The 26,943-nt window shown below is 37.3% G+C and overlaps 1 protein-coding gene across 14 annotated transcripts in view; it reads left to right on the forward strand.

Annotated features, from left to right (window-relative positions):
• LCLAT1 (lysocardiolipin acyltransferase 1) overlaps nt 1–26,943 on the forward strand; it is a 438,576-nt gene that overhangs the window by 144,975 nt on the left and 266,658 nt on the right. For 12 of the 14 annotated variants that reach the window (XM_064295193.1, XM_064295192.1, XM_064295179.1 and 9 more), the window contains one exon: nt 8,624–8,792. In XM_064295193.1, coding sequence (XP_064151263.1) covers nt 8,624–8,792 — 169 coding nt within the window. Of the gene's footprint in view, nt 1–48; nt 256–1,793; nt 5,665–8,623; nt 8,793–26,943 lie in introns of those variants that run through there. The other 2 variants (XM_064295188.1, XM_064295190.1) reach the window with 2 other exon arrangements.

A 26,943-nucleotide genomic window follows, 5' to 3' on the forward strand; every position in this document is an offset into this window, starting at 1 on the left:
AAACCCAAACTATAGCACAGAATACAATTATTATGTATTCATTAAAAAAAAAAAAAAGAATACACTTCCAGACTTACGCTGTGCTCACAGGAGGGACAGTCCCCCAAGGGTGTGCGGAGAGAAGGAGAGCTCAGAAGGAGAGCTGCTTCTCAGTTTTTGCCCACCTCTTTTTATTTTAGTCAACTCCAATTTATCCCCTTTTGGTTCCGGATATACCTGATGCTGCCAGTTCCTGAGCCCTTGTGGAGTCTGCAGGTTTGTGTTCTGCTGTTTCATCTGTTGGCTTACCCTTTGCCTTTTTCAGGTCTCCCAAGATAATCAACATTTGGCTTCCTGCTTTCCAGCTTTTAAAATATTGTTGCTGTTGTCCTTCTCTTGTTATTTCTGTCTTTGTAGGTGTGTGACTTAAAAAAACTACTTTCAGTATGATTTTAGTAGTGTTTTTTGAGAGAGCAAAATTAGATATTTCTGTTCATTGTGCTATCTTGACATGGAACCTCTGCAGACCTTTTTTTTTTTTAATTTTTAAAATTCTTTTCTTTTCATAATATTCTATCACATTTAACAAATACAAATGAACACAAAATATATAAAAATCAACTGTAATGTAATATTACAACCTAGGTATACCACCGTAATATACATATGAATAAATACAGTAATCACAGATATTGTTTTGTAACCTACTCATTTTGCATAACTGTATTGTTCAGTTGGATGTCTTCTGTTTAATGGCTTCTGTTTGGCCTCTGGATCTACTCTCCACCCTTCTCCATCCAGCTTTCTGCCCCAGGAGGCTGACCTGTGGGGCAACACTGTCCTTAGGCTTCCAGTTAGGTTTGGACAAGGGGACGTTCTTGAAGGAGATAAGACGATGGAAAGAGATTGAGGACAGGATATTTATCTCCAGACAGCCTCCCTGTGGAGTAAACTTGGGCTTATCAAGCTCTTCTTGTTGAAACAGTCCTTTTAATATACCTATAAATACATGGACTTACACACAGACGCACAGAATTGCACATATATCCTTTCATGTTAGGCAGTGTGACTTACCTTGTTCTCTTAAATGGTTCCTTAGTTTTCTATAGTATAGAAGTGCTAGAAAATGTTCACTCCTTTCCTTATTGGTAAAATTTATCGTCTTCCATTGTTAGTGTTAAAAATTATACTTCAGTGAACTACCTTGTGCCTATATCTTTGTTCACGCTGTGATTATTTCTGCATGATGTTGTTGTTGGGTGCTATTAAGTCTGTTCCGACTCATAGCAATCCCATGTGACAAAGTAGAACTGCCCCATAGGGTTTTCTTGGCTGTAATCTTTATAGAAGCAGATTGCCACGTCTTTCTTCCATGGAGCCACCAGGTGGGTTCGAACTGCCAACCTTTTGGTTAGCAGCCGAGCACTTAACCATTGTGCTACCAGGGCACCTTATTTCTGGATGCTAGAGTTCTTGAAATATAATTTTTTATTAATTAAATATGCATATTTCTACTTTGATAAACAGTGCCATACCACTTTCCTAAAAATTGTACTAATTTACAGTTTATCAGCAGAACAAAAAGTACCTTTATATCCTGTATCACCTTGCTAATACTGAATATTATCAATATTTTTATTTTTTATAATCCAATAGAGGGCAAATGACTTCTCATTTTAGTTTTTATTTCTCTCAACACTAGTGAGCGTATTTCACAAATGTCATTTTATTTGGGTTCTTATTAAAAAGGTTGCTGAATCTGAGTTTAGATTTATATTAATAGTTTAGTGTACAAAAACAACTTCATTTTTATTTTCCTACTTTTTATGAAGAAATAGGGGAAATTCCTAGGTCTCCTCAGTTCTGTGGAATGTGAGAAGTGTAGCTTCAAAGTAATGTGGTACTTTGGTTTTGTGAGTATTATTAACTCCTTTTCTTATGACTGGAATCCCTGAGTGGTGCAAACTGTTAAACGCTTGGCTACCAATTGAAAAGTTGGGGGTTTGAATCTACCCAGAGGCTCCTTAGAAGAAAGGCCTGGCAATCTGCTTCTGAAAGATCACAGCCATTGAAAACCCCGTGGAGTACAGGTCTACTCTGACACAAATGGGGTCACCATGAATCAGAATCAACTCCATGAGAGCTGGTTTAGTTTTTTTTTTTCTTCCTCTTGTGAATAAGTGAATTTACAGTGGATTAAACACTATGCTCAATTTATCACTTATTTTTATTACTCATTTACTTTTTCATCTTTGAATCTTTCACTGTTCCCAATTCTGAACTGTCTACTGCATTTTCTGGGGAGGTCCTTGGTTATAGGTTTTTTAACTCACCTCTGTTAGTATAAACACTATCAGGGGCTTGTAGTTAAGAGAGCCAGGCTTTTAGCTTCTTTACCTGTAAATATCACTGATATAATATGTAACTTTTGGTCTTTTGTTTGGATTAGATGAGAGTGTTTGTAAAATGCCTATTTTAGGGCACGTTTGACATTATCAAGGAATATGAAAACTAGTTGTTGAGTTTATTCCTACTCATGGAGACCTCATGTGTGTCAGAGTAGAACTGTGCTACCTATGGTTTTCAATGGCTGAGTTTTTGGAAGTAGACTACCAGGCTTTTCTCCTGTGGTGCCTCTGGGTGTAGTCAAACCTCCAACCTTTGGGTTAACAGAGCACATTAACCGTTCGTAGTTTTAAAATCTCAAATTTAACAAATCCACTATAGGATATCACCATCCCCACCAAATGCATATGGGCTAAATAGAACAGAATAAAGGCCACTAAAATTAGGTTATTGTATAATTGGTCAGAGCCATTGCTACCTAAATAATTTGTTTTTTGATACCAGCTTTGTAAAGTATATAATTCAATTTTAAGTTTCAGCAAAATTACAGATTACTTACATGTCACCTTTGGGTTGTTGATGAATAGTTGAATCTCTGGGTGCTACATATGTAAATACCAAAAGCCATCTGTGAAATACCTGGCAAATATTAAGTGCTCAAAAGGCAGCAATATGCAGAATGTCAGAATTAGTAGCGGCCTTAGCATTTTTCCCAACCTCCACTTTACGGGTCAGGTATCCAGGTTAAGTGATGTCTTGATCATCATGCTGTTGAATGGCAGAGCTGGATCAGGTGCTCCTGGCTCACATGCCTGTGTTTGGAATGAACATCTATTGATCCCGGGATTTATGCCAACAAGCCATATGCACAATCGGTTCTAAAGTGCAGAGAACCTCTTGGCTTATAACACTTTTAACAGAATTAGTGTACTGATCAAATTCATGCTTATATGTACTACATCACTTTAACATTTATCCTAAAACATGATTCATATACCTGAGGCTTTGTGGTGACAACATGATAAAGGTGGTGGTTTTGGCTATTCTTGCTTGGGTTTGGTTTACTTTCTCCCTAGGGCCTGTGCCCTGTGCCCTTGTGGTTTCTTGAAGCCCATGTAGCCCATACCTCAGTAATATCTAATGAGCTACAGTCCCCTGATTAAGCCATGCTGTTTCAAAGTTCTGTGAATTTGGATGTTTTGGGCCACTGCCTAGACTGACCTCTCTCCCCTCAACCCACTTACCTCAAAGAGTCTAATGCCTTCTTTAATCTGTTTTAGCACAGTGGATCCTGCCCTGCTTTGATCTGCCTTTAACACTGTTGCATGCCTCCCTTCTACTTCTATTACAGCATGTATTACATTGACTTGCAATCATTTGTTTGCCAACTTAGCTTCCCCATCAGACTGAAAGCAATCTGAGTTGTTAACATTTAAATTGTTACGTGAATAAAATAACTAAGAAGATTCTGTGAACTAAGTTTCCTTCCTGAATGTAACCCATTAGGTATTTCTAATGGGTCGCATTCATATTTATGGAGTAGTATTTCCCCAAGTTGTTATAGTCCAGGAGTAATACATGGAACTGAGTAAGGTGTGTAGGTGGGCTATATTTTACCTTTTGTTTGGTATTGCAAATGTTTTAACCAGAGGTGGTTAGGCAGCATGGACAAGCATCAGAATCAGGATTATATTATAAACTGGTAAATCAGTGAGGTGAGAGAATATTGTATCAATTCACTGAAGGGGAAGTGATCTTACAGGAAAAAGTTGTTGGGTTATACTGAAATAGGTTCAGTTTTTCAAGATGACTTATGGTTTTGTTCTGTATCCCTGTATTTAGCAGTAAAATGGACATACCATTTTAAAACTGTACTTACATCTTTCTCAAATAGCTTTTTATGTTTTTTGGGGAAAACTGTCAGTATTGTACAAAGAATGCACAAAAATGATATTTAATTGCATTGTTCATAACTACTTTTCAATGATAAGCCTTTTATTTTTTTATTGAAAAGTATTTTGAAAGATTAGGTGTTTACCATTTATTTAACCAGACTTTCTTTCAGTGGAAGCTGGCAACCACCGCCTCCTCCCACAAGTTTTGATGTGCTGTACTGTTCATTTGGACTTGAGGGAGCAAACTTGTTTCTTTGTGTGTTTATCAAATGCTGTGCGTTATGCTAGGTACTAGGGAACACTAGGAAAGACATTAGGTCTCTTCAGTGCAACTAAGCTCCTCTAAAATTGAGAATAATTTTTACATGAGATACTAAAATTTGGCTTATAATTGTGACACTTCTTAATTTCATAGCCCCATCCCTTTAAAGTGTGTGTGTGTGTGTATAAATATTTTATTTGATGATTTCCAAGCTCCTGTCCCTGGGTGGTACAAATGGTTGTGCTCAACTGCTAACCTGAAGGTTGGCAGTTTGAACCCACTGAGCAGCCCTGTGGAAGAATGGCCTGGCAATCTCCCAAGAAAACCCCATGGAGCAGTTCTGTGTAACACATGGGCTTGCTGCAAGTTGGAATTGATCCGACAGCAAAGGGTTTGGTTTTGTTTTAAGGTCCTTGAACTATAATTTATTTTTCTTTTAACTATATGAAATCATAAATAATTTGATAAGTGAGGAAGAAGCAGTGCAGAGCTTCAATCGGGGTAAACAGTTGTGAATGGACACAATGTTAAGTTTAGCTCTGTGGGGAGTTTAGGGGTAAGTGTCTAAGCATAGAGCAAATTGCTAATGGCAAATAGCTAAGTTCAGAATGGCAAATAGCTAAGTTCAGATGGAGAGTTTGGCAAAAAGCCAGTTCTCAGCAGATATTCTATTTGTACTTTGAAAGATTTTGTGCACACACTGCGTGTCAGGTGTCGGTAGAGATTTAAAATATGTATTCAGTATTCAGATAAATCAGATTTTGTTTAAAGGATTTGACCTGTCTTGTCTGACATTTATTTTAAAAGGCACCATGACATTTGAAATTTTGTTTCCTGTTGTGATAATTTTGAAATAATTATAGGTTTTAGTTGGTAGAATACTTTTTTTTTAATATGTACAGATTTTAAGACCATTGTTGTTTTCATAGTTGTGTTTAATGTTTCCAACAGTTTTATTATCATGAGGCAAAATATATTTTGTACCCTAATACAGCCTAGATCATAAAATCAAATACTTGATTATTCATTTTAGATTTGCTTCCAACAGTTTATTTTAAAATATCAATATTATGTTTTCCTGGTTATGAGGACCTCCTAAAGAAATTCTTTGGCAAAATAGTAAAGAGAGTGAAGAATCTGACTTCAACGTAACCTTTCAGCTCATAAAAAGCCAGTTTAAGAGTAAGTGCCCAAAGATGTTATTTTTAGATTCTAAAAAAAAAAAAAAAATGTTTTTTAATGTAAAGATTTAACATCTCTAGATTTTTTTTTTTTTTTTTTTACATTTCGGTGCACTCTGTTAAATTGTCATGGCTTTTAGGTATAGTCACTCTTAGGAAGCTGTTCTGCAGTCCTTAGTCCATTAAATCTACTTTTGGGTATAAAAAAAACTTTGGAATATTTTAATAAGATTTTGTGTCAGATAACACCCTGGAAAAGAAAATATCCAGTTTTATGTTAAATACTACTAAGTATATAAAACACAAAGACTTTTATTAGACTAGACAATTTTTTTGGAGGTCAGATGTTTGCTGTGTTGAGAATATAAATGTCTGATGTACTGGCAACTTGTTAGACCTGTAGGACGTAAGAGGGTCACCTTTATGATGTTCACACTCTTGTGTCTTTTATCATAGCCTTTCCTGTCGTCCTTTTCTTTAATCTTTATTGACTTTTGAAAGAAGTAAATACTTTCTAGGAGGAAAACAAAAAAAAAATTCCATAATTTCTTCCATCTGCTGAGTGTGAAGCTCTACATTTATGCCTATGAATATGCATTAGTGATGAGATCTGTGTGACAGCAAATGTACAGTTTGGAAAATGTCTGTATATATTCAATGCAGTAAACATCAAGTATCTCCTGTGTGCATAGTGTTTCATGTCAGCAGGACGTACTGATGAACACTGTCCTCTTAGAGAATCAGGAGAGTAAAGTTGATGAGCTTACCTTCTCCTGAAGCGAAAAATAGAGGCTATCAGGTTGTATTACTGTATTTATTTACCCTCTACCCCTTTCTGGTATTTTATACCCATTCTATTGTTATGTCCTTCTCACCTTTCTCTGAGAATGATTCCTAGCTGCTGTTCAGAGCTAGTCTTACTTGTATTATTGTCTTCAATTTTTCTTGAAAACTACCCCTGCCCCTTTTTCTTGGTCAGTTATTCCATTGATTTTAGACATCCTCAAACTTTCATTCTCAACTAGCTTCTCCCTCACCTAAAACATGATAAATTCCTCTTGATTTTAAATATATTAATAAGAATAATAGTAACATTTATTAGTATTTAGTGCTTTAGTGCTTACTATATACTGGGTACTGTCTAAACACTTCGTTTATATAAACTTATTTCATTGTGTAGCTAGTTAGTTGTAGAGCTTGTAGACCACACTGTGCTATGCTGCCTCCCAGTACCAGAAACATCCCTTGAAGCATCTTCTTGCTTCTTCCAATCTTTCCTTTCCACATGCTTTGGCTTTGAACTCAGTTCATATACTCTCCCAGAACCCAGTGCCGTTGAGTCAGTTCTGACTCATAGCGACCCTATATACTCTAGGGATATAAATTTAGTAAAAAATTTAGACAAACTGCTGTGAAGGACATGAGAATTGGAAATTAGAAGAATTGTAGATAAATCTTGAAGGCTCAGCTAAGGTTAGAGAACATAAATGATTCCTCTGAAGATAGGGGAAGTTAAATTAGAGGTTGTGAAATGTGTTTATTGGGGGCAAACTGATTTATAGGACTCTCTACAACCGGGTTACTGGGTGGGTCCAATCTGAAAATGAAGTATCAGGATATCTTGAACATGACATAAATTATATACCTGCAAACATGGATAGTTATATAGTCTCATAAACATTTCTTGATTGTTAGGATAGTACTGGTTAACCTGATCTAGATCATTTTTCTGCAACAACTTAGAATGAGATTGGCAAATTACAGCTAGCAGGCCAAATCTGGTACACTGTGTTTTTGTACATAAAGATTTTTTGAAATACAGCCGTGCCAATTGGTTTATGCATTGTCTATGTCTGCTTTTACGCAAGAATGATAGAGAAGTGCAACAGAGAGTATATTGCCAGCAAAGCGGAAAATATTTACTGTTTGGCCCTTAAAGAAAAAGTTTGCATACCACTGACTTAAAATCATAGAAGTGTCAGAAATATTATCAAAAGCATTTGTAGATACTTTTTTTTTAAACTTCTGGAAGGACCATTATGGATCATCTTGGTCAGGGAGTCTCAAACGTTGTGTATCCGGTTCACATGTGCAGCATACTCCCATTTGTATTGATTCTCTGTGAATGGCAGGTACAGAGGATACAGGTTACACTCTCAGGGGTGCTTTGAGGAAAGCGTTGTCTTATGCTGGAATGAGGGTTAAACCGGTTGGGGCAGATACTATCTTACAAAACTCTAAACAATTGAAGGACTTGTCCAGCATCCACAGCTGTTAATGATAAGGCAAAAACCAGAACAATGGACTCTACCTCCTGATCTCTTGGCTCCCTTACACAAACGTGTGTTTCCCGAACTCACTTGATCATAAGACTCATCAGAAATATTTGTTAAATGTAGATTCCCTTGCCCTTCTCTAGATCAACTGAACAGATGCTTCTGGGAATTAAAAAAAAAAAAAAAAAATAAGCTAGTAATATATTTTTAACAAGAATGCCAAGTCATTCTTAGAGTTGTATAAGTTTGGGAAACACTGCACTTAACTGTTTCCTCATACTTAAAACATGGACAGCCCTGGGTTGAGAAACTCATTTCTTCTGCTTGCTAGCCTTTTTGCCTTGGAGAAGTCATAAACTTCAAGCGTTGTTTCCTCATCTCTAAACTGCAGCTACTAATATCTAATTCATAAGGTTGTCATCTTAAATGATGTAATGAATGAAAAACATATAGCACTATACTTGGCCATCATCTATCTTATCCATCTATCTATATATATCTAGTGATAATTCCCTTCTCCTTTTATCCTCTCAAGTTTGTCTCCCTACCCTCCAACTCCAAAAGATTATAAACTAAATTTGGCTTATAATTAAAAAAAAATCATATGCATCATTCTAAAATTGAATTTAAGTTAAATGTAAAATGTATAGTAACAAAATATATCCTTTTTTTTTTATCTTTCAGAATCATGGTGTCATGGAAAGGAATTTATTTTATTCTCAGTCTGTTTTGGGGAAGCTTTTTTGGAAGCATTTTCATGCTGGGTCCCTTTTTACCCTTGATGTTTCTAAACCCATCTTGGTATCGCTGGATCAACAACCGTCTTGTGGCAACCTGGCTCACACTACCTGTGGTAAGTTCTACACCAGAGCAGGAGAGTGCTTGCATTAAAGTGGCCCAGCCTATTTTTGGAAGCCCTGGTGGTGTAGTGGTTAAAGTGATACGGCTGCTATCCAAAGGGTCGGCAGTACAAATCCGCCAGGCGCTCCTTGGAAACTCTATGGGGCAGTTCTGCTCTGTCCTATAGGGTCGCTATGAGTCGGAATCAACTCTATGGCACTGGGTTTTGTTGTTTTTTAACCTATTTTTATTTTATAAGAGTCAGATTTGGGCTGTAGAAGAAACGCAAGTCCTTCATGTTACGTAAGAGACACTTTCGGATTTACAGAAGTAGAAAGAAAGAAAAATGATTGATGCTCTTGAAAGAAAATACGTAATTAAGAGCCATATTATAAAATTAAGAGGTTTTTTTTCATATTCTTCATGAATTTTCTTTTCCTTTATTGATGTATACTTTACATCTATAAAATGCATGAATCTTAAAGGTACAGATTGAAGAATTTTTACATCATTAATTTTATTTTGTATTCCCATTGCTTTATTTTACAAAACAATGATGGAAATTTACATCAGATAATAAAATTTTTTTTTTTAATTGTGGACAGTGATGTTATTTAACTCTTTCCAGTAACCACAAAATGTAGAAATAAAAGTGATTGCCTATGTGTTGGGCTAGATCATCTGTAAAGTAACAGTACATAACAATACGTGTAGTAGATTCTTGGAACACCAGGTATTCTCTATAAAGTCAATGCACGCTGCTGTAAGCACGCATCCTCTGACCCTGAGTTGATGTCTTCCTGTGGGATTCTAGTCCAGACTCCTTCTCCCTTAAGAACTGAAGAGGCTCCAATTCCTCCCTGTTGCTGCTAACCAGCAGGGCCTTCTCCAAAAACTGAGTGATGTGTGTACAGCTGTCTGTGTTTACTTCGGTTAGGTTATATTTCCCCAAAATGTTCTGTTCCTTCCTTTTCCTGAGCAGCACCTACAACTTAATGTTAGTGGGTTTATTGACCTGTCAGGATAGAGAGGTGGTAAGTATAATATCGGAAAAGAGAAACGAGACTACTCTTCCTTTACCTGTTTCTTTTGAATTAATTTGTCTCTCCCCAACCCCTACCCCAAGCAGCAGGTAGATTGCCCATGTTATGTTTGTAGAAAGGAAAGTATGTTAATAATATAGACCTCTTAGGTGGAAGTTGATTGGAAAATATTTCTAGAAACAGTGGTTGGTATAGTTATACCCACCTTTGTAGAGTAGAATGTTTCTGAAAAGTTCCCTATAAATTGAATTTTAATAAATCATTTACAATGTACCCTTCCTTTCATATTTTAAAAAGAAATCTTGTGATGAATAATTTTATAAATTGTATTTATTCCATGTTACAAAGTTAATTTGTTTTTAAAATTTTATTTAGTTATGACTTTTTCCTGTGAAACGTTGATAATGTTAAACTAAAAGTAGTCCACTCCCTTCCTCCCCTCTTCCTTCCCTTTCTCCCTCCTCACTTTACACTTTCCCCATATTTTCTATATTTGCACTTAAAATTGTCATTTTTACAGGAATCAGGAAAGGGACTTTGGCATATTAGTAGTTAACTGGCATGGTTTGCGTATTTAATTTGATAATAAGGAGAAGAATCTGGAGATTTGTTAAAAGGAAAATCAAATAAAAAACCTGGGGGTAATGATACTAGCTGTTGTGCACTTGTGTGGCAGATACTGTGCTAAGTGGTTTATGAGCTTGGCCTCATTTCAGGTGCCAGTATTATCCCTATTTTACAGAAGAAGAAATAGAAGTTTTAAGAAATTAAATAACTTGCCCGATGTCACAAACATAACCAAATTATTTAAGCTGAGATTAAACTCAATTTGTCTGATTATAGGGTCACTATGTTTTTTTTTTTTTTATGAGTTGGAACCAACTTGACAGCAACGGGTTTGGTTTTCTTTTTCTTTTTTTTTTTTTAAGAGCCTTAGGTGTTAGGAGAATCTTCACAGATTGGTCAGAGTCATATGGGGTCCTCATAGCTCCTGGTAATGAGAAGTTGGTTGTTATTTCATGAGTGTTTAAAATCAAAGTCCGGAGTACTTTCAAGCTAGGGAAGGCTTGTCTTGAGGACAAAATATCTGAGAAATTGATAACAGTTAATCAGTTGCCGTTCAGTAGATTCTGACTTGTGGCGACCCTGTGTGTGTCAGAGTAGAACTGTGCTCCGTAGGTTTTCAGCGGTTGATTTTTTTGTACGTAGATAACCAGGCTTTTTTTTCTGAGGCATCTTTGGGTAGTCTGGAACCTCTAACCTTTCAGTTAATCATTTGCACCACCCAGGTAGTCTGAGAAATTGATAGGTAATAATGAAGTCACTGTCAATAGTGTAATATTTCCCTCACACTGAAAGAGGAGAGTTGGCAAAAAGTGGTCATAGAAAGCTTTTTCCTTTACTAGAGAAGCCAAAGGGACAGATTGTGTTGGATAAGGGAACAAACATATAGCAGTCTAAAGGTCAGACTAGCCCAAAACTTGTTATCAGGGTTAGGCTGGCCTCATAGAATGAGTCGTACAGTGCTCCTTCCTCCTCTATTTTTGAAAGAGTGTGTGTAAGATTGGCATTTTTCCCCCTGAGATTTGATAGAATTCACCAGATGAACCGTTAGGTCTGGAATTTTCTTTATAGGAAGATTTTTGATAACAAATTTACTTTCTTCAGTAGATAATAGGGCTATTCAAATTTTCCATTTCATATTTTATTTGTTTTGGTAAGTTGTGTTTTTCAAGGAATTTGTCCATATTATCTTAGTTGTTGAATTTATTGGCGTAAATTTGTTTATAATACTTCAATTTTAACCAATATCTGTAAGATCTGTAGCGATATACCCTTTTGTTTAGTTCTGATGTTTCTAATTTGTGCCTTTTCTCTTTTTTTCTTGATCAGTCTTACTATGAGTTTGTCAGTTTTATTAACCTTTTCAAAGAACCAACTTTCAGCTTTATTTTTTTTTTCCTATTGTTTGTGTTCTTCCACTGATTTCTGCTGTTATTTTGTTCTTTCTGGTTACTTTGCATTTAATTTGCTCTTAAGGTACCAACTTAGATCATCCATTTAAAATATTTCTTCCTTTCTAATACGAACTTTAAAAATATTTATTTCCCTTTAAGCAGTGTGTTAGCTTCATCCCACAAATTTTGATATGTTGTATTTTCATTATCATTTAGTTTGAAATTATTGATCTGTGGGTTATTTAGAAGTATACTGCTTAACTTCCAAAAATTTGGGGCCTTTATAGCTGTTTTATTGTTACTGATATCTAGTTAATTACTTTGTGGTCAGAGAATATAAGAAGTCAGTCTTTTGAAGCAAACTGAGATTTTTTTTTTTATGACCCATCGTGGCATGAGTACTTGCATAGAATGTGTATTTTGGAGTTGTTGGATATAATGTGCAATATATGTCAGTGAGGCTAAAAATGTTTGTTGTTAATGGTGTTCAGCACATCTGTGACTTTGTTTAATCCTTCCCTCTGTACCCTTCTTATTATATCATTAATAATTTCAGTAAGGTAATACAGCTTATTGAGAAAGCTGTGTTAATGTCTTCAACTATAATTATGTTTTATCTCTTACTTCCTTTACTTTAGTCATTTTTGGTTCAGGTATTTTTTAAGCCCAGCCTTTAGGCTTGTACACATTTATGATTGTGAGCTCTTCTGATAAACTGACCTTTTTTTCCTTGTGAAATGTTTCTTTTTATTCTCTGATAATATTCCTTCCTGATGTCTCCTTCGAAAACATTTGTCTAATGTTAATATAAGCAGCTTTCTTATACTTACTGTTCACATGGCCTTACTTTTTCCTCGTTTTGCTTTCAACTTATCTGGTCTTTAAAGTGTGTCTTGTAGAGGATCTTGCTTTTTAATCCACTGTGACAGTTTGGTTGGTTAGTTCATATGTCTCTTGTATTTGTTCTATTACGGTTAAATATATATATAATGAAACATTTGCCAATTTAAACCATTTTTAAGTGTACAATTCAGTAACTTTAATTACATTCTCCATGTTGTATAACCATCACCACTATCCCTTTCCAAATTTTTTCATCACCCTTAATAGAAACTGGCACCCCTTAAGAAATACCTCCTCCATTTCCCCTCCTACCTCCCCCTGGTAACTACTAATAGACTTTGGTCTCTGTACATTTGCCTGTTCTAGGTATTTCATGTAAGTGTGATCATACAATATTCGTCTTTTCATGATTGACTTACATCACTCAGCATAACGTTTTCAAGGTTCATCCGTGCTGTATGTGTTAGTCATCTAGTGGTGCTGTAACAGAAATACCACAGATGGATGGCTTTAGCAAAGAAAAGTTTGTTTTCTCACGGTAAAGTAGGCTAAAAGTCCAAATTCAGGAAGTCAGCTCCAGGGGAAGGCTTTCTCTCTCTGTCAGCCTTCTTATTAATCTTCCCCTGGACTAGGAGCTTCTCCACGCTGGGACCCCAGGTCCAAGGACGCACTCTGCTCCCAACACTGCTTTCTTGGTGGTATGAGGTCCCCATTCTCTGCTAGCTTCTGTTTCCTTTTATCTCCTGAGAGATAAAAGGTGGTCCAGGTCACAGCCCAGGGAGACTCCCTTTACATTGGATTAGGGATATGACCTGATACGGGTGTTACAATCCCACCTGATCTTCTTTAACATAAAGTTACAATCACAAAATGGAGTACAACCACAGAATACTGGGACTATGGTCTACTTAAGTTGATACACACATTTTTGGGGACACATAATTCAATCTATGACAGTGTAGAATGTATCAACTTTATTTTTCTTTATGGCTGAATAATATTTCATTACATATATATCTATACACCACATTTTATTTATCAGTTTATCTGTTAATGGATATTTAGGTTGTTTCCACCTCTTGGCTATTGTGGATAGTGCCGCAATGAACACTGGTATAAAAGTATATATTTGAGTTCCTCCTTTCAATTCTTTTGGGTATATATGTAGGAGTAGAACTGCTGGGTCATAAGGTAGTTGTATGTTTAGTTTTTGATGAACCACTGATACTGTTTTCTACAACAGCTACACTATTATTTTACAATCCCGGCAGCAGTGGATGACACTTCCAGTTTCTCCACATCCTTACCAATGCTTGTCATTTTCTGCTTTTCTGATCATAGTCAACCTAGTAAGTGTGAAGTGGTATCTCTTTTTTGGTATGTGTGTGAGGGTGTGGGGAGGGAGCAGGCAGGTAGAAAAAATATATGTGTGTATGTATTTTTTTTTCTATTTTTGGCCAGTTCAACATTTCTTACATGTACAATTCAGTGACACCAATTATATTAATCATATTGTGCAACCATCACCAGCATTCGTTGACTAATTTCTCATCACCATTAACAATGCTCCCTAAACAATGACTCCCTTTTTCCCCATCCCTCCTTCCTGTGGTGACCACTAATAAACTTTGTCCTCTATTCATTTGCCTACTCTAGATATTTCAGATGAGCAGGATCATAGAAAATTTGTCCTTTTATGATTGACTTACTTCACTCGGCGTAATGTTTTCCAGGTACATCCATGATACATAGCGTGTATCAGGACTTCATTTCTCTTTATGGTTGAATAGTGTTCTGTTGTATGTTAGTCAGCCTAGTGGAGATGAACTGGTGTCTCATTGTAGTTTTGATTTGCATTTCCCAGTGGCTAGTCGTATTGAGCATCTTTTCATGTACTTGATGGCCAGTTGTGTATCTTCTTTGGAGAAATGTCTGTTCAGTTACTTTGCCTATTTTTTGATTATGTTGTTTTTCTCTTTGTTGATAAGTTGTAGGAATTCTTTATATATTTGTGATATTAAACACTTGCCCAGCATATGGTTCCCCCAAATTTCCTCCCATTCTGTGTGTTGTCTCTTCACTTTGTTGTTGAACAAAAGTTTTTAATTTTGATGAAGTCCAGTTCATCTATTTTGTCTTTTTTTTTTTGCTGCTGCTTTTGGTGTCATATCAAAGAATCCATTGCTAAAAACTAGGTACTGAAGCACTAGTCCTATGTTTTCTTCTAATAGTTTTATGGTTTTAGTTTGTACATTTAGGTCCATAATCCATTTTGAGTTAATTTTCATAATATTCTTTGAGGTATGAGCCCAGCTTCATTCTTTTGTTTGTGGAGATCCAGTTGTTCCAGGACCATCTGTTAAAGAGAAAATTTATTCTCCATTGTATATGACTTAGAACCCTTGTCAAAATCAATTGGCCATGTCTCTTTTCATGCCAGTACTAGACTTTTGATTATGGTAGCTTTATAGTATTCTTTGAAATTGTGAAGTGTGAGTCCTCCTCCATTGTTCTTCTTTTTGAAGATGACTTTGGCTATTCATGGCTGCTTGCAGTTCCATATTAATTTCAGCATTGGCTAAGAAGGCTGTTGGAATTTTAATAGGTATTGTGTTGAATCTATAGATTGCTTTGAATATAATTGAATTTTTTTTTAATTTTTAACCTTTATTGTGCTTTAAGTGAAAGCTAACAAATCAAGTCAGTCTCTCACACAAAAACTTATATACACCTTACTGCATACTCCCAATTGCTCTCCCCCTAATGAGACAACCTGCTCACTCCCTCCACTCACTCTTTTCGTGTCCATTTTGTCACCTTCAAACCCTCTCTACCCTCTCATCTCCCCTCCAGACAGGAGATGCCAACGTAGTCTCAAGTGTCCACCTGATCCAAGAAGCTCACTCCTCACCATCATCCCTCTCCAACCCATTGTCCAGTCGAATCCCTGTCTGAAGAGTTGGCTTTGGGAATGGTTCCTGTCCTAGGCCGACAGAAAGTCTGGGGGCCATGACCACCAGGGTCCTTCTAGTCTCAGTCAGACCATTAAGTCTGGTCTTTTTGAAAGAATTTGGGGTCTGCATCCCAGTGGTCTCCTGCTCCCTCAGGGGTTCTCTGTTGTGTTCCCTTTCAGGGCAGTCATCGGTTGTAGCCAGGCACCATCTAGTTCTTTTGGTCTCAGGCTACTGTAGTCTCTGGTTTATGTAGCCCTTTCTGTCTCTTGGGCTTGTAATTACCTTGTGTCCTTGGTGTTCTTCATTCTCCTTTGCTCCAGGTGGATTGAGACCAATTGATGCATCTTAGATGGCTGCTTGCCAGCATTTAAGACCCCAGACGCCTCTCTCCAAAGTGGGATGCAGAATGTTTTCTAAATAGATTTTATTATGCCAATTGACTTAGATGTCCCCTGCAACCATGGACCCCAACCCCCGCCCCTGCTACGCTGGCCTTCGAAGCATTCAGTTTATTCAGGAAACTTCTTTGCTTTTGGTTTAGTCCAGTTGTGCTGACCTTGCCTATATTATGTGTTGTCTTTCTCGTCATCTAAAGTAGTTCTTATCTACTATCTAACTAGTGAATACAGCTCTCCCACCCCCTTACCTACCCCCTCTTGTAACCATCAAAGAATATTTTCTTCTCTGTTTAAACTATTTCCTGAGTTCTTATAATAGTGGTCTTATACAATATTTGTCCTTTTGCAACTAATTTCACTCAGCATTATGCCTTCCAGATTCCTCCGTGTTATCAAATGTTTCATGGATTCCTCACTGATCTTTATTGAAGCGTACTATTCCCTTGCACGAAAATACCATAATTTCTTTATCCATTCATCCGTTGATGGGCACCTTGGTTGCTTCCGTCTTTTTGCTATTGTAAACAGTGCTGCAATGAACATGGGTGTACATACATCTGTTCGTGTAAAGGCTCTTATTTCTCTAGAATATATTCCAAGTGGTGGGATTGCTGGATCCTGTGGTAGTTCTATTTCTAGCTTTTTAAGGAAACGCCAGGTCAATTTCCAAAGTGGTTGTACCATTTTACATTCCCACCAGCAGTGTATAAGTGTTCCAATCTCTCCACAGCCTCTCCAACATTTATTGTTTTGTGTTTTTTGGATTAATGCCAGCCTTGTTGGAGTGAGATGGAATCTCATTGTAGTTTTGATTTGCATTTCTCTAATGACTAATGATCGTGAGCATTTTCCTCATGTATCTGTTAGCTACGTGAATGTTTTCTTTAGTGAAGTGTCTATCCATATCTTTTGCCCATTTTTTAATTGGGTTATTTTTCTTTTTGCAGTTGAGTTTTTGCAGTATCATGTAGATTTTAGTGATCAGGCGCTGATCAGAAATGTCGTAGCTAAAAACTTTTTTCTAGTCTATAGGTAATCTTTTTACCCTTTTGGTGAAATCTTTGGATGAGCAGAGGTGTTTGATTTTTAGGAGCTCCCACTTATCTAGTTTTTCTTCTGCATTGTTAGTAATGTTTTGTATACTGATTATGCCATGTATTAGGGCTCTAACATTGTCCCTGTTTTTTCTTCCATGATCTTTATCATTTTAGATTTTATAGTTAGGTCTTTGATCCATTTTGAGCTCATCTTGTGCATGGAGTGAGGTACGGGTCTTGTTTCATTTTTTTGCAGATGCATATCCACTTATGCTAGCACCATTTTTTTTTAATTTTTTTTGATTTTTACTGAGCTTCAAGGGAACGTTTACAAATCAAGTCAGTCTGTCACATATAAGTTTATATACACCTTACTCCATACTCCCACTTGCTCTCCGCCTAATGAGTCAGCCCTTCCAGTCTCTCCTTTCGTGACGATTTTGCCAGCTTCTAACTCTATCTTCCCATCCCGCCTCCAGACAGGAGATGCCAACACAGTCTCAAGTGTCCACCTGATACAGATAGCTCACTCTGCATCAGCATCTCTCTCCTACCCACTGTCCAGTCCCTTTCATGTCTGATGAGTTGTCTTCGGGAATGGTTCCTGTCCTGGGCCAACAGAAGGTTTAGGGACCGTGACCGCCGGGATTCCTCTAGTCTCAGTCAGACCATAGCACCATTTTTTAAAAGGACTGTCTTTTTCCCATTTAACTGTTTTGGGCCTTTGTCAAGTATCAACTGCTCAGGTGTGGGTGGATTTACGTCTGGGTTCCCAATCGTATTCCATTGGTCTGTGTACCTGTTGTTGTACCAGTACCAGGCTGTTTTGACTACTGTGGCGGTATAATAGGTTCTAAAATCAGGAAGAGTAAGGCCTCCCACTTTGTTCTTCTTTTTCAGTAATGCTTTACTTATCTGGGTCCTCCTTCCCTTCCATATGAATTTGGTGATTTGTTTCTCCATCTCATTAAAGAATGTTGTTGGAATTTGGATTTGAATTTTGTTAAATGTATAGATCGCTTTTGGTAGAATCCCAAAAAACCCAGTGCTGTCAAGTCGTTTTATAATGTTACGTCTTCCTAACCGTGAGCAAGGTATGTTTTCCACTTATGTCGGTCTCTTTGGTTTCTTGCAGAAGGGTATTGTAGTTTTCTTTGTATAAGTCTTTTACATCTCTGGTAAGATTTATTCCTATGTATTTCATCTTCTTGGGGGCTACCGTCAATGCTGTTGATTTAGTGATTTCCTCTTGGATATTCTTTTTGTTGGTGTAGAGGAATCCACGTGATTTTTGTATGTTTATCTTATATCGTGATACTCTGCAGAACTCTTCTATTAGTTTCCGTAGTTTTCTTGAGGATTCCTTAGGGTTTTCTGTATATAAGATCATGTCGTCTGTACGTAGAGATAATTTTACATCTTCCTTGCCAATCTGTATGCCTTTTATTTCTTTGTCTTGCCTAATTGCTCTGGCTAGGACCTCCAACACAATGTTGAACAAGAGTGGTGATAAAGGGCGTCCTTGTCTGGTTTCTTTTCTCAAGGGAAATGCTTTCAGGCTCTCTGCATTTAAGATGATGTTGGCTATTGGCTCTGTATAAATGCCCTTTATTATATTGAGGAATTTTCCTTCTATTCCTATTTTGCTGAGAGTTTTTATCATGAATGAGTGTTGAACCTTGTCAAATGCCTTTTCTGCATCAATTGATAAAATCATGTGATTCTTTTGCTTTCTTTATGTGATGGATTATGTTAATTGTTTTTCTAATGTTGAACCATCCCTGCATACCTGGTATGAATCCCAGTTGGTCATGTTGAGTTACTGTTTTTGATATGTTGTTGAATTCTATTGGCTAGAATTTTGTTAGAGGGTTTTTGCATCTAAGTTCATGAGGGATATAGGTCTGTAATTTTCTTTTTTTGTGGTGTCTTTTTACCTGGTTTTGTTATCAGGGATATGGTGACTTAATAGAATGAGTTTGGGAGTATTCCTTTCTTTTCTATGCTCTGAAATACCTTTAGTACTAGTGGTGTTAACTCTTCTCTGAAAGTGTGTTAGAACTCTGCAGTGAAGCCATCCGGGCCAGGGCTTTTTTTGTGTTGGGAGTTTTTGATTACCTTTTCAATCTCTTCTTTTGTTATGGGTCTATTTAGTTGTTCTACCTCTGTTTGTGTTAGTTTAGGTAAGTACTGTGTTTGTAGGATATCGTCCTTTTCTTCTAGATTTTCAAGTTTGTTAGAGTACAGTTTTTCATAGTAATCCGATATGATTCTTTTAATTTCAGTTGGGTCTGCTGTAATATCGCCCGTCTCTTTTCTTATTGGAGTTATTTGCTTCCTCTCCTGTTTTTCTTTTTTCAGTTTGGCCAGTGGTTTATCAATTTTGTTGATTTTTTAAAAGAACCAGCTTTTGGTCCCGTTAATTGTTTCAGTTGTTTTTCTGTCTTCTATTTCATGTAGTTCTGCTGTAATTTTTATTATTTTCCTTTGGTTCTTGTGGGGTTTTTTTTTGTTGGTGTCTTTCTGTTTGTTCAAGTTGTAGGGATAATTCTTTGATTTTGGTCCCTTTTTCTTTTTGTATGTGTGCATTTATTGATATAAATTGACCTCTGAGCACTGCTTTCACTGTGTCCAAAAGGTTTTGATAGGAAATGTTTCATTCTCATTGGATTCAATGAATTTCTTTATTCCATCTTTAATGTCTTCAATATTCCAGTCTGTTTTGAGCATGGTATTGTTCAGTTTCCAAGTGTTTGATTTCTTTTCCCTTATTTTTCTGTTATTGATTTCTACTTTTATGGCCTTATGGTCAGAGAAGATGCTTTGTGATATTGCAGTGTTTTCGATTCTGCTAAGTTTTGCTTTATGAGCTAATATGTGGTCTATTCTAGAGAATGTTCCATGTGCACTAGAAAAGAAAGTATACTTTGTAGCTTTTGGGTGGAGTGTTCTGTATATGTCTATGAGGTAAAGTTGGCTGATGGTGACATTTAGATCTTCCGTGTCTTTATTGAGTTTCTTTCTGGGTGTCCTGTCCTTCACCGAAAGTGGTGTGTTGAAGTCTCGTACTACTATTGTGGAGATGGTCTAGCTCACTTTTCAATGCTGACAGAGTTTGTTTTATGTATCTTGCAGCCCTCTCACTGGGTGTTATATCTTCTTGGTATATTGCCCCTTTAATCATTATATAGTGTCCTTCCTTAGGCTTTGTGGTGGATTTAACTTTAAAGCCTGTTTTGTCAGAAATTAATATTGCCACTTCTGCTCTTTTTTGGTTGTTGTTTGCTTCATATATTTTTTTCCATCCTTTGAGTTTTAGTTTGTATCTCTAAGTCTAAGATGTGTCTCTTGTAGGCAGCATATAGGTGGATCTTGTTTTTTAATCCATTCTGCCACTCTCTGTCTATTTATTGGTGCATTTAGTCCATTTATATTCAGCATAATTATGGATAGGTATGAATTTAGTGCTATTATTTTGATGTCTTTTTTTGTGCATTGTTGACAGTTTCTTTTTCCCACTTAATGTTATGTGCTGAGTAGATTATCTTTATGTATTGTCCTTTCCTCATATTCATTGTTGTTGATTTTATTTCTGCTGAGACTCTATTTTTTCTTGTATTTTATTTTAATTAGTAGAATAGTTTGCCTCCTTCTTGGTTACCTTATTATTTACCTGTATTTTTCTAAATTTAAACCTAATTTTTTTTCTTTGTATCACCGTATCTTCCTCTCCACATGGAAGCTGTATGATTACATTTCCTAACCCGTCTTTGTTGTTTTAATGCTGTCTTCTTTCATATAATAACATTGCTGTTACCGTTTTGAGCTTTTTGTTTTGTTTTGTTTTCCCTTTCTAGGGTGACTTCTATTGTTCTGCCCAGTGTTCTAGTCTTTAGTTGGTACCAGATATCATTGATTTTCTAACCAAAGAATTCTCTTTATTATTTCTTGTAGTTTTGGTTTGGTTTTTACGAATTCCCTATACTTCTGTTTATCTGGAAATGTCCTATTTTCACCTTCATATTTAAGACAGTTTTGCATATATGATTCTTGGGTGGCAATTTTTTCCCTTCAATTTTTAAATAAGTCATCCTGTTGCCTTCTTACCTGCATGGTTTCTGCCGAGTAATCTGGACTTCTTACTGGCTGTCCTTTGTAGGTGACTTTTCATTTATCTCTAACTGCTCTTAAAATTCTTTCTTTATCTGTATTTTTGGCAAGTTTGATTATAATATGTTTTGGTAACTTTCTTCTAACATCTACCATATGTGGAGTTCGATGATCATCTTTCACAATATAAGGGAAGTTTTCTGCCAACAAATCTTCAACAATTCTCTCTGTATTTTCTGTTATCCCTCCCTGTTATCGTACTCTAACCACTCGTAGGTTGTTTCTCTTGATAGAGTCCCACATGATTCTTAAGTTTTCTTCATTTTTTTAAATTCTTTTATCTGAATTTTCTTCAAATATATTAGTGGCAAGTGATTTATCTTCAGGTTCAGAAATTCTGGCTTCTACTTGCTCGGTTCTGCAGCTCTTACTTTCTATTGAGTTGTCTACTTCTGTAATTTTATTTTTAATCTTCTGAATTTCTGATTGCTGTCTGTCTATGGATTTTTCAAGGTTAATAAATTTTTCATTATGTTCCTGAATAACCTTTCTAATTTGTTCAGTTGCTTTTTTTTTTGAGTTCCTTGGCTTGTTCTTTGTGTTGCCTCATTTCCTTCCTGATGTCTTGAAGGGTTCTGTATATTAAACTTTCGTATTCTGGCTCTGGAAATTCCAGGAATGGACTTTCATCTAGAAGATCCGTGGATTCTTTGTTTTGTGAGCTCATTGAGGTGATCATGGTCTGTTTCTTTATGTGACTTGATATTGACTATTGTCTCTGAGCCATCTGTAAGTTATTGTATCAGTTTTTTTTTTTTTTATTACTGTGTCTTGGCTTCTTTGTTTGTTTTGTTTTGATATGCCCAAATGGGTTGCTTGAGTGAGCTAGGTTGATTATTTTTGCCTTTGTATCTCTGACGTCCTGTCCCCAGGTGGCTAGAGCTGTTATCAGGTATATCATTCTAGGAGTCCATTCACTTTCCTTGTATGAATTCAGCTCAGGTGTCCAGGTAGCTTATCGTCAAGTATGTGGTACAGGCTCTGTTGTACAGTCTCAGAGGCGCAGGGGTGATTGGCGCAGGTACTAGTATATGGTTGCCACAGGGGGTCACGCTCTGAACAAGGCAGGGGTTGAAGAACCAACCCCCGAGTGTCTGTGAGGAAAGTGTTTCCTTGTTCCCTAGAACGTGCAGGTAGGTGGGTTCTGCATACGTACAATGGACACCCAATGTTTTTGGTTGTAAGGACTGGTAGGTACCAGTTAGTTATCCTTGGGCTCCAGTCGTGAGTGGCTGGGTGACCTGAGTGGAGCTACCAGTCCTTAGGCCCCTGATGTGGGTAGGTGAGGAGCCTTGCTTAATAGGCAAAGCAATGTAAAACATCAAACACCCACCTCTGCACCACACAGCTGAAACGATTGGTGTCTGTCAACAAGGGCATATTCTCCTGAAATAGACCCACAGAGGTTCGTGCAGAGGGGAAAGGTGCTCAGAGTCCACAGACCGTTCCAGCCTGGATAGCAGCTGCTTCTGTTCTGAGCTGCCCTGGTTAGTAGACCTGGCAAATTATCTTTTCTCACAAATTGAAAGTTTTCCTTTCTTCTAGGCCAGGAGGATGGCTCTAGGCACTCAACAGGGCCTACCTCAGGCCCAGGGAGTTCAGCCACTGAGGCCTGCTTGGGGCTGGGGGGCGTGGTAAAATACAGACAAGTACATAGCTTTTGCTGAGAGTGCCGTTCTTCTCAGGTTCCGGAGCTGTGAGTAGGCTGCTTTTGTGTAAGGAAAGTGCAGCCAAACACTAGTAATAGCCCGCTGCCTCGTCACCAGGAATAGTGCCTGAGGACTCCCTACGATTCAGGTCCGCTAAGTCCTCTGCGCTTCTGAATGGTCTCTTCCTCCCCCTGCCCCTTAGTTCATTTTCTGAGCTTGCCTTTGATGCTCAGGGCTCCTCGCTTGTCATATAGTTTTTTCGCTTGTTTTTCGGGTCTTTTGTAAAGAGGCCCTGCTGGAAGCATCTATTCCGCCATTTTGGCTTCTCCTCATATAATTGACTTTTTAACAATATTAAGTCTTTCATTCCATGAGCATGGTATGACCTTCTATTTATTGAGGTCTTTAATTTTTTTCAGCAGTGCTTTATGTTTTCAGTGCAGGTATTTCATGTGCTTGGTTAAATTCTTTCGTAGTTTTCTTCTTTTTACATGCTCTTTTTTTTTTTAATTAATTTTTATTAAGCTTCAAGTTAACATTTACCATTTCAATCAGTCTGTCACATGTAGGTTTACATATCTTGCTCCCTTCTCCCACTTGCTCTCCCCCTATTGAGTCAGCCCTTTCAGTCTCTCGTTTCGTGCCAATTTTGCCATCTTCCCTCTCTCTCTATCTTCCCATCCCCCCTCCAGTCAAGAGTTGCCAACACACTCTCCAGTGTCCACCTGATTTAATTAGCTCACTGTTCATCAGCATCTCTCTCCCCGCCACTGACCAGTCCTTTTCATGCCTGATGATTTGTCTTCGGGGATGGTTCCTGTCCTGTGCCATCAGAAGTTCTGGGGAGCATTGTTTCTGGGATTCCTCTAGTCGCAGTCATACCATTAAGTATGGTCTTTTCATGAGAATTTGGGGTCTGTATCCCATTGGTCTCCTGCTCCCTCAGGAGTTGTCTGTTGTGCTCCCTGACAGGGCAGACATCGATTGTGGCCGGGCACCAACTAGTTCTTCTGGTCTCAGGATAATGTAGGTCTCTGGTTCATGTGGCCCTTTCTGTCTCTTGGGTTCTTAGTTGTCGTGTGACCTTGGTGTTCTTCCTTTGCCTTTGCTCCAGGTGGGTTGAGACCAATTGATGTATCTTAGATGGCCGCTTGTTGGGATTTAGGACCCCAGGCGCCACTATTCAAAGTGGGATGCAGGATGTTTTCATAATAGAATTATTTTGCCCATTGACTTAGAAGTCCCCTCAAACCAAGTTCCCCAGACCCCAGCCCCTGCTCCGCTGACCTTTGAAGCTTTCATTTTATCCCAGAAACCTCTTTACTTATAGTCCAGTCCAATTAGGCTGACCTTCCTTGTGTTGAGTGTTGTCTTTCCCTTCACCGAAAGCAGTTCTTATCTACAGATTGATCAATAAAAAGCCCTCTCCCTCCCTCCCTCCCTCCCCCCTTTGTAACCACAAAAGTATGTGTTCTTCTCCGTTTTTTCTATTTCTCAAGATCTTATAATAGTGGTCTTATACAATATTTGTCCTTTTGCCTCTGACTCATTTCGCTCAGCATAATGCCTTCCAGATTCCTCCGTGTTACGAAATGTTTCACAGATTCGTCACCGTTCTTTATCGATGCGTAGTATTCCATTGTGTGAATATACCACAATTTATTTACCCATTCATCCGTTGACGGACATCTTGGTTGCTTCCAGCTTTTTGCTATTGTAAACAGAGCTGCAATAAACATGGGTGTGCATATATCTGTTTGTGTGAAGGCTCTTGTATCTCTAGGGTATATTCCGAGGAGTGGGATTTCTGGGTTGTATGGTAGTTCTATTTCTAACTGTTTAAGATAACGCCAGATGGATTTCCAAACTGGTTGTACCATTTTACAATCCCACCAGCAGTGTATGAGAGTTCCAATCTCTCCGCAGCCTCTCTAACATTTATTATTTTGTGTTTTTTGGATTAATATCAGTCTAGTTGGTGTGAGATGGAATCTCATCGTAGTTTTAATTTGCATTTCTCTAATGGCTAATGATCGGGAGCATTTTCTCATGTATCTGTTGGCTGCCTGAATATCTTCTTTAGTGAAATGTGTGTTCATATCCTTTGCCCACTTCTTGATTGGGTTGTTTGTCTTTTTGTGGTTGAGTTTTGACAGAATCATGTAGATTTTAGAGATCAGGCGCTGGTCTGAGATGTCGTAGCAGAATATTCTTTCCCAGTCTGTAGGTGGTCTTTTTACTCTTTTGGTGAAGTCTTTTTTTTTTTGTTTTAGATGAGCATAGGTGTTTGATTTTTAGGAGCTCCCAGTTATCTGGTTTCTCTTCATCATTTTTGGTAATGTTTTGTATTCTGTTTATGCCCTGTATTAGGGCTCCTAGGGTTGATCCTATTTTTTCTTCCATGATCTTTATCGTTTTAGTCTTTATGTTTAGGTCTTTGATCCACTTGGAGTTAGTTTTTGTGCATGGTGTGAGGTATGGGTCTTGTTTCATTCTTTTGCAAATGGATATCCAGTTATGCCAGCACCATTTGTTAAAAAGACTGTCATTTCCCCAATTGACTGACACTGGTCCTTTGTCAAATATCAGCTGCTCATACGTGGATGGATCTATGTCTGGGTTCTCAATTCTGTTCCATTGGTCTATGTGCCTGTTGTTGTACCAGTACCAGGCTGTTTTGACTACTGTAGCTGTATAATAGGTTCTGAAATCAGGTAGAGTGAGGCCTCCCACTTTCTTCTTCTTTTTCAGTAATGCTTTGCTTATCCGGGGGTTCTTTCCCTTCCATATGAAATTGGTGATTTGTTTCTCTATCCCCTTAAAATATGATATTGGTATTTGGATTGGAAGTGCGTTATATGTATAGATGGCTTTTGGTAGAATAGACATTTTTACTATGTTAAGTCTTCCTATCCATGAGCAGGGTATGTTTTTCCACTTAAGTATGTCCTTTTGAATTTCTTGTAGCAGAGTTTTATAGTTTTCTTTGTATAGGTCTTTTACATCCTTGGTAAGATTTATTCCTAAGTATTTTACCTTCTTGGGGGCTACTGTGAATGGTATTGATTTGGTTATTTCCTCTTCAGTGTTGTTTTTGTTCATGTAGAGGAATCCAAGTGATTTTTGTATGTTTATTTTATAACCTGAGACTCTTCCAAACTCTTCTATTACTTTCAGTAGTTTTCTGGAGGATTCCTTAGGGTTTTCCATGTATACGATCATGTCATCTGCAAATAGTGATAGCCTTACTTCCTCCTTACCAATCTGGATACCCTTTATTTCTTTTTCTAGCCTAATTGCCCTGGCTAGGACTTCAAGTACGGTGTTGAATAAGAGCAGTGATAAAGGGCATCCTTGTCTGGTTCCCGTTCTCAAGGGAAATGCTTTCAGTTTCTCTCCATTTAGAGTGATATTGGCTGTTGGCTTTGCATAGATGCCCTTTATTATGTTGAGGAATTTTCCTTCAATTCCTATTTTCGTAAGAGTTTTTATCATAAATGAGTGTTGAACTTCGTCACATGCCTTTTCTGCATCTATTGATAAGACCATGTGGTTTTTATCTTTTGTTTTATTTATGTGATGGATTAGATTAATGGTTTTTCTGATATTAAACCAGCCTTGCATACCTGGTATAAATCCCACTTGATCAGGGTGAATTATTTTTTCGATGTGTTGTTGGATTCTATTGGCTAGAATTTTGTTGAGGTTTTTTGCATCAATGTTCATGAGGGATATAGGTCTAAAATTTTCTTTTTTTGTAATGTGTTTACCTGGTTTTGGTATCAGGGAGATGGTAGCTTCATAGAATGAGTTGGGTAGTATTCCGTCTTTTTTTATGCTTTGAAATACCTTCAATTGTAATGGTGTTAAGTCTTCTCTGAAGGTTTGGTAGAACTCTGCAGTGAAGCTGTCTGGCCCAGGACTTTTTTTTGTTGGAAATTTTTTGATTACCGTTTCAATCTCTTATTTTTGTTATGGGTCTATTTAGTTGTTCTACTTCTGAATGTCTTAGTTTAGGTAGGTAGTATTGTTCCAAGAATTTATCCATTTCTTCTAGGTTTTCAAATTTGTTAGAGTACAATTTTTCGTAGTAATCTGAAATGATTCTTTTA

The sequence above is a fragment of the Loxodonta africana genome, chromosome 12 (assembly GCF_030014295.1).
Source record: "Loxodonta africana isolate mLoxAfr1 chromosome 12, mLoxAfr1.hap2, whole genome shotgun sequence".
NCBI classification, from domain to species: domain Eukaryota; kingdom Metazoa; phylum Chordata; class Mammalia; order Proboscidea; family Elephantidae; genus Loxodonta; species Loxodonta africana.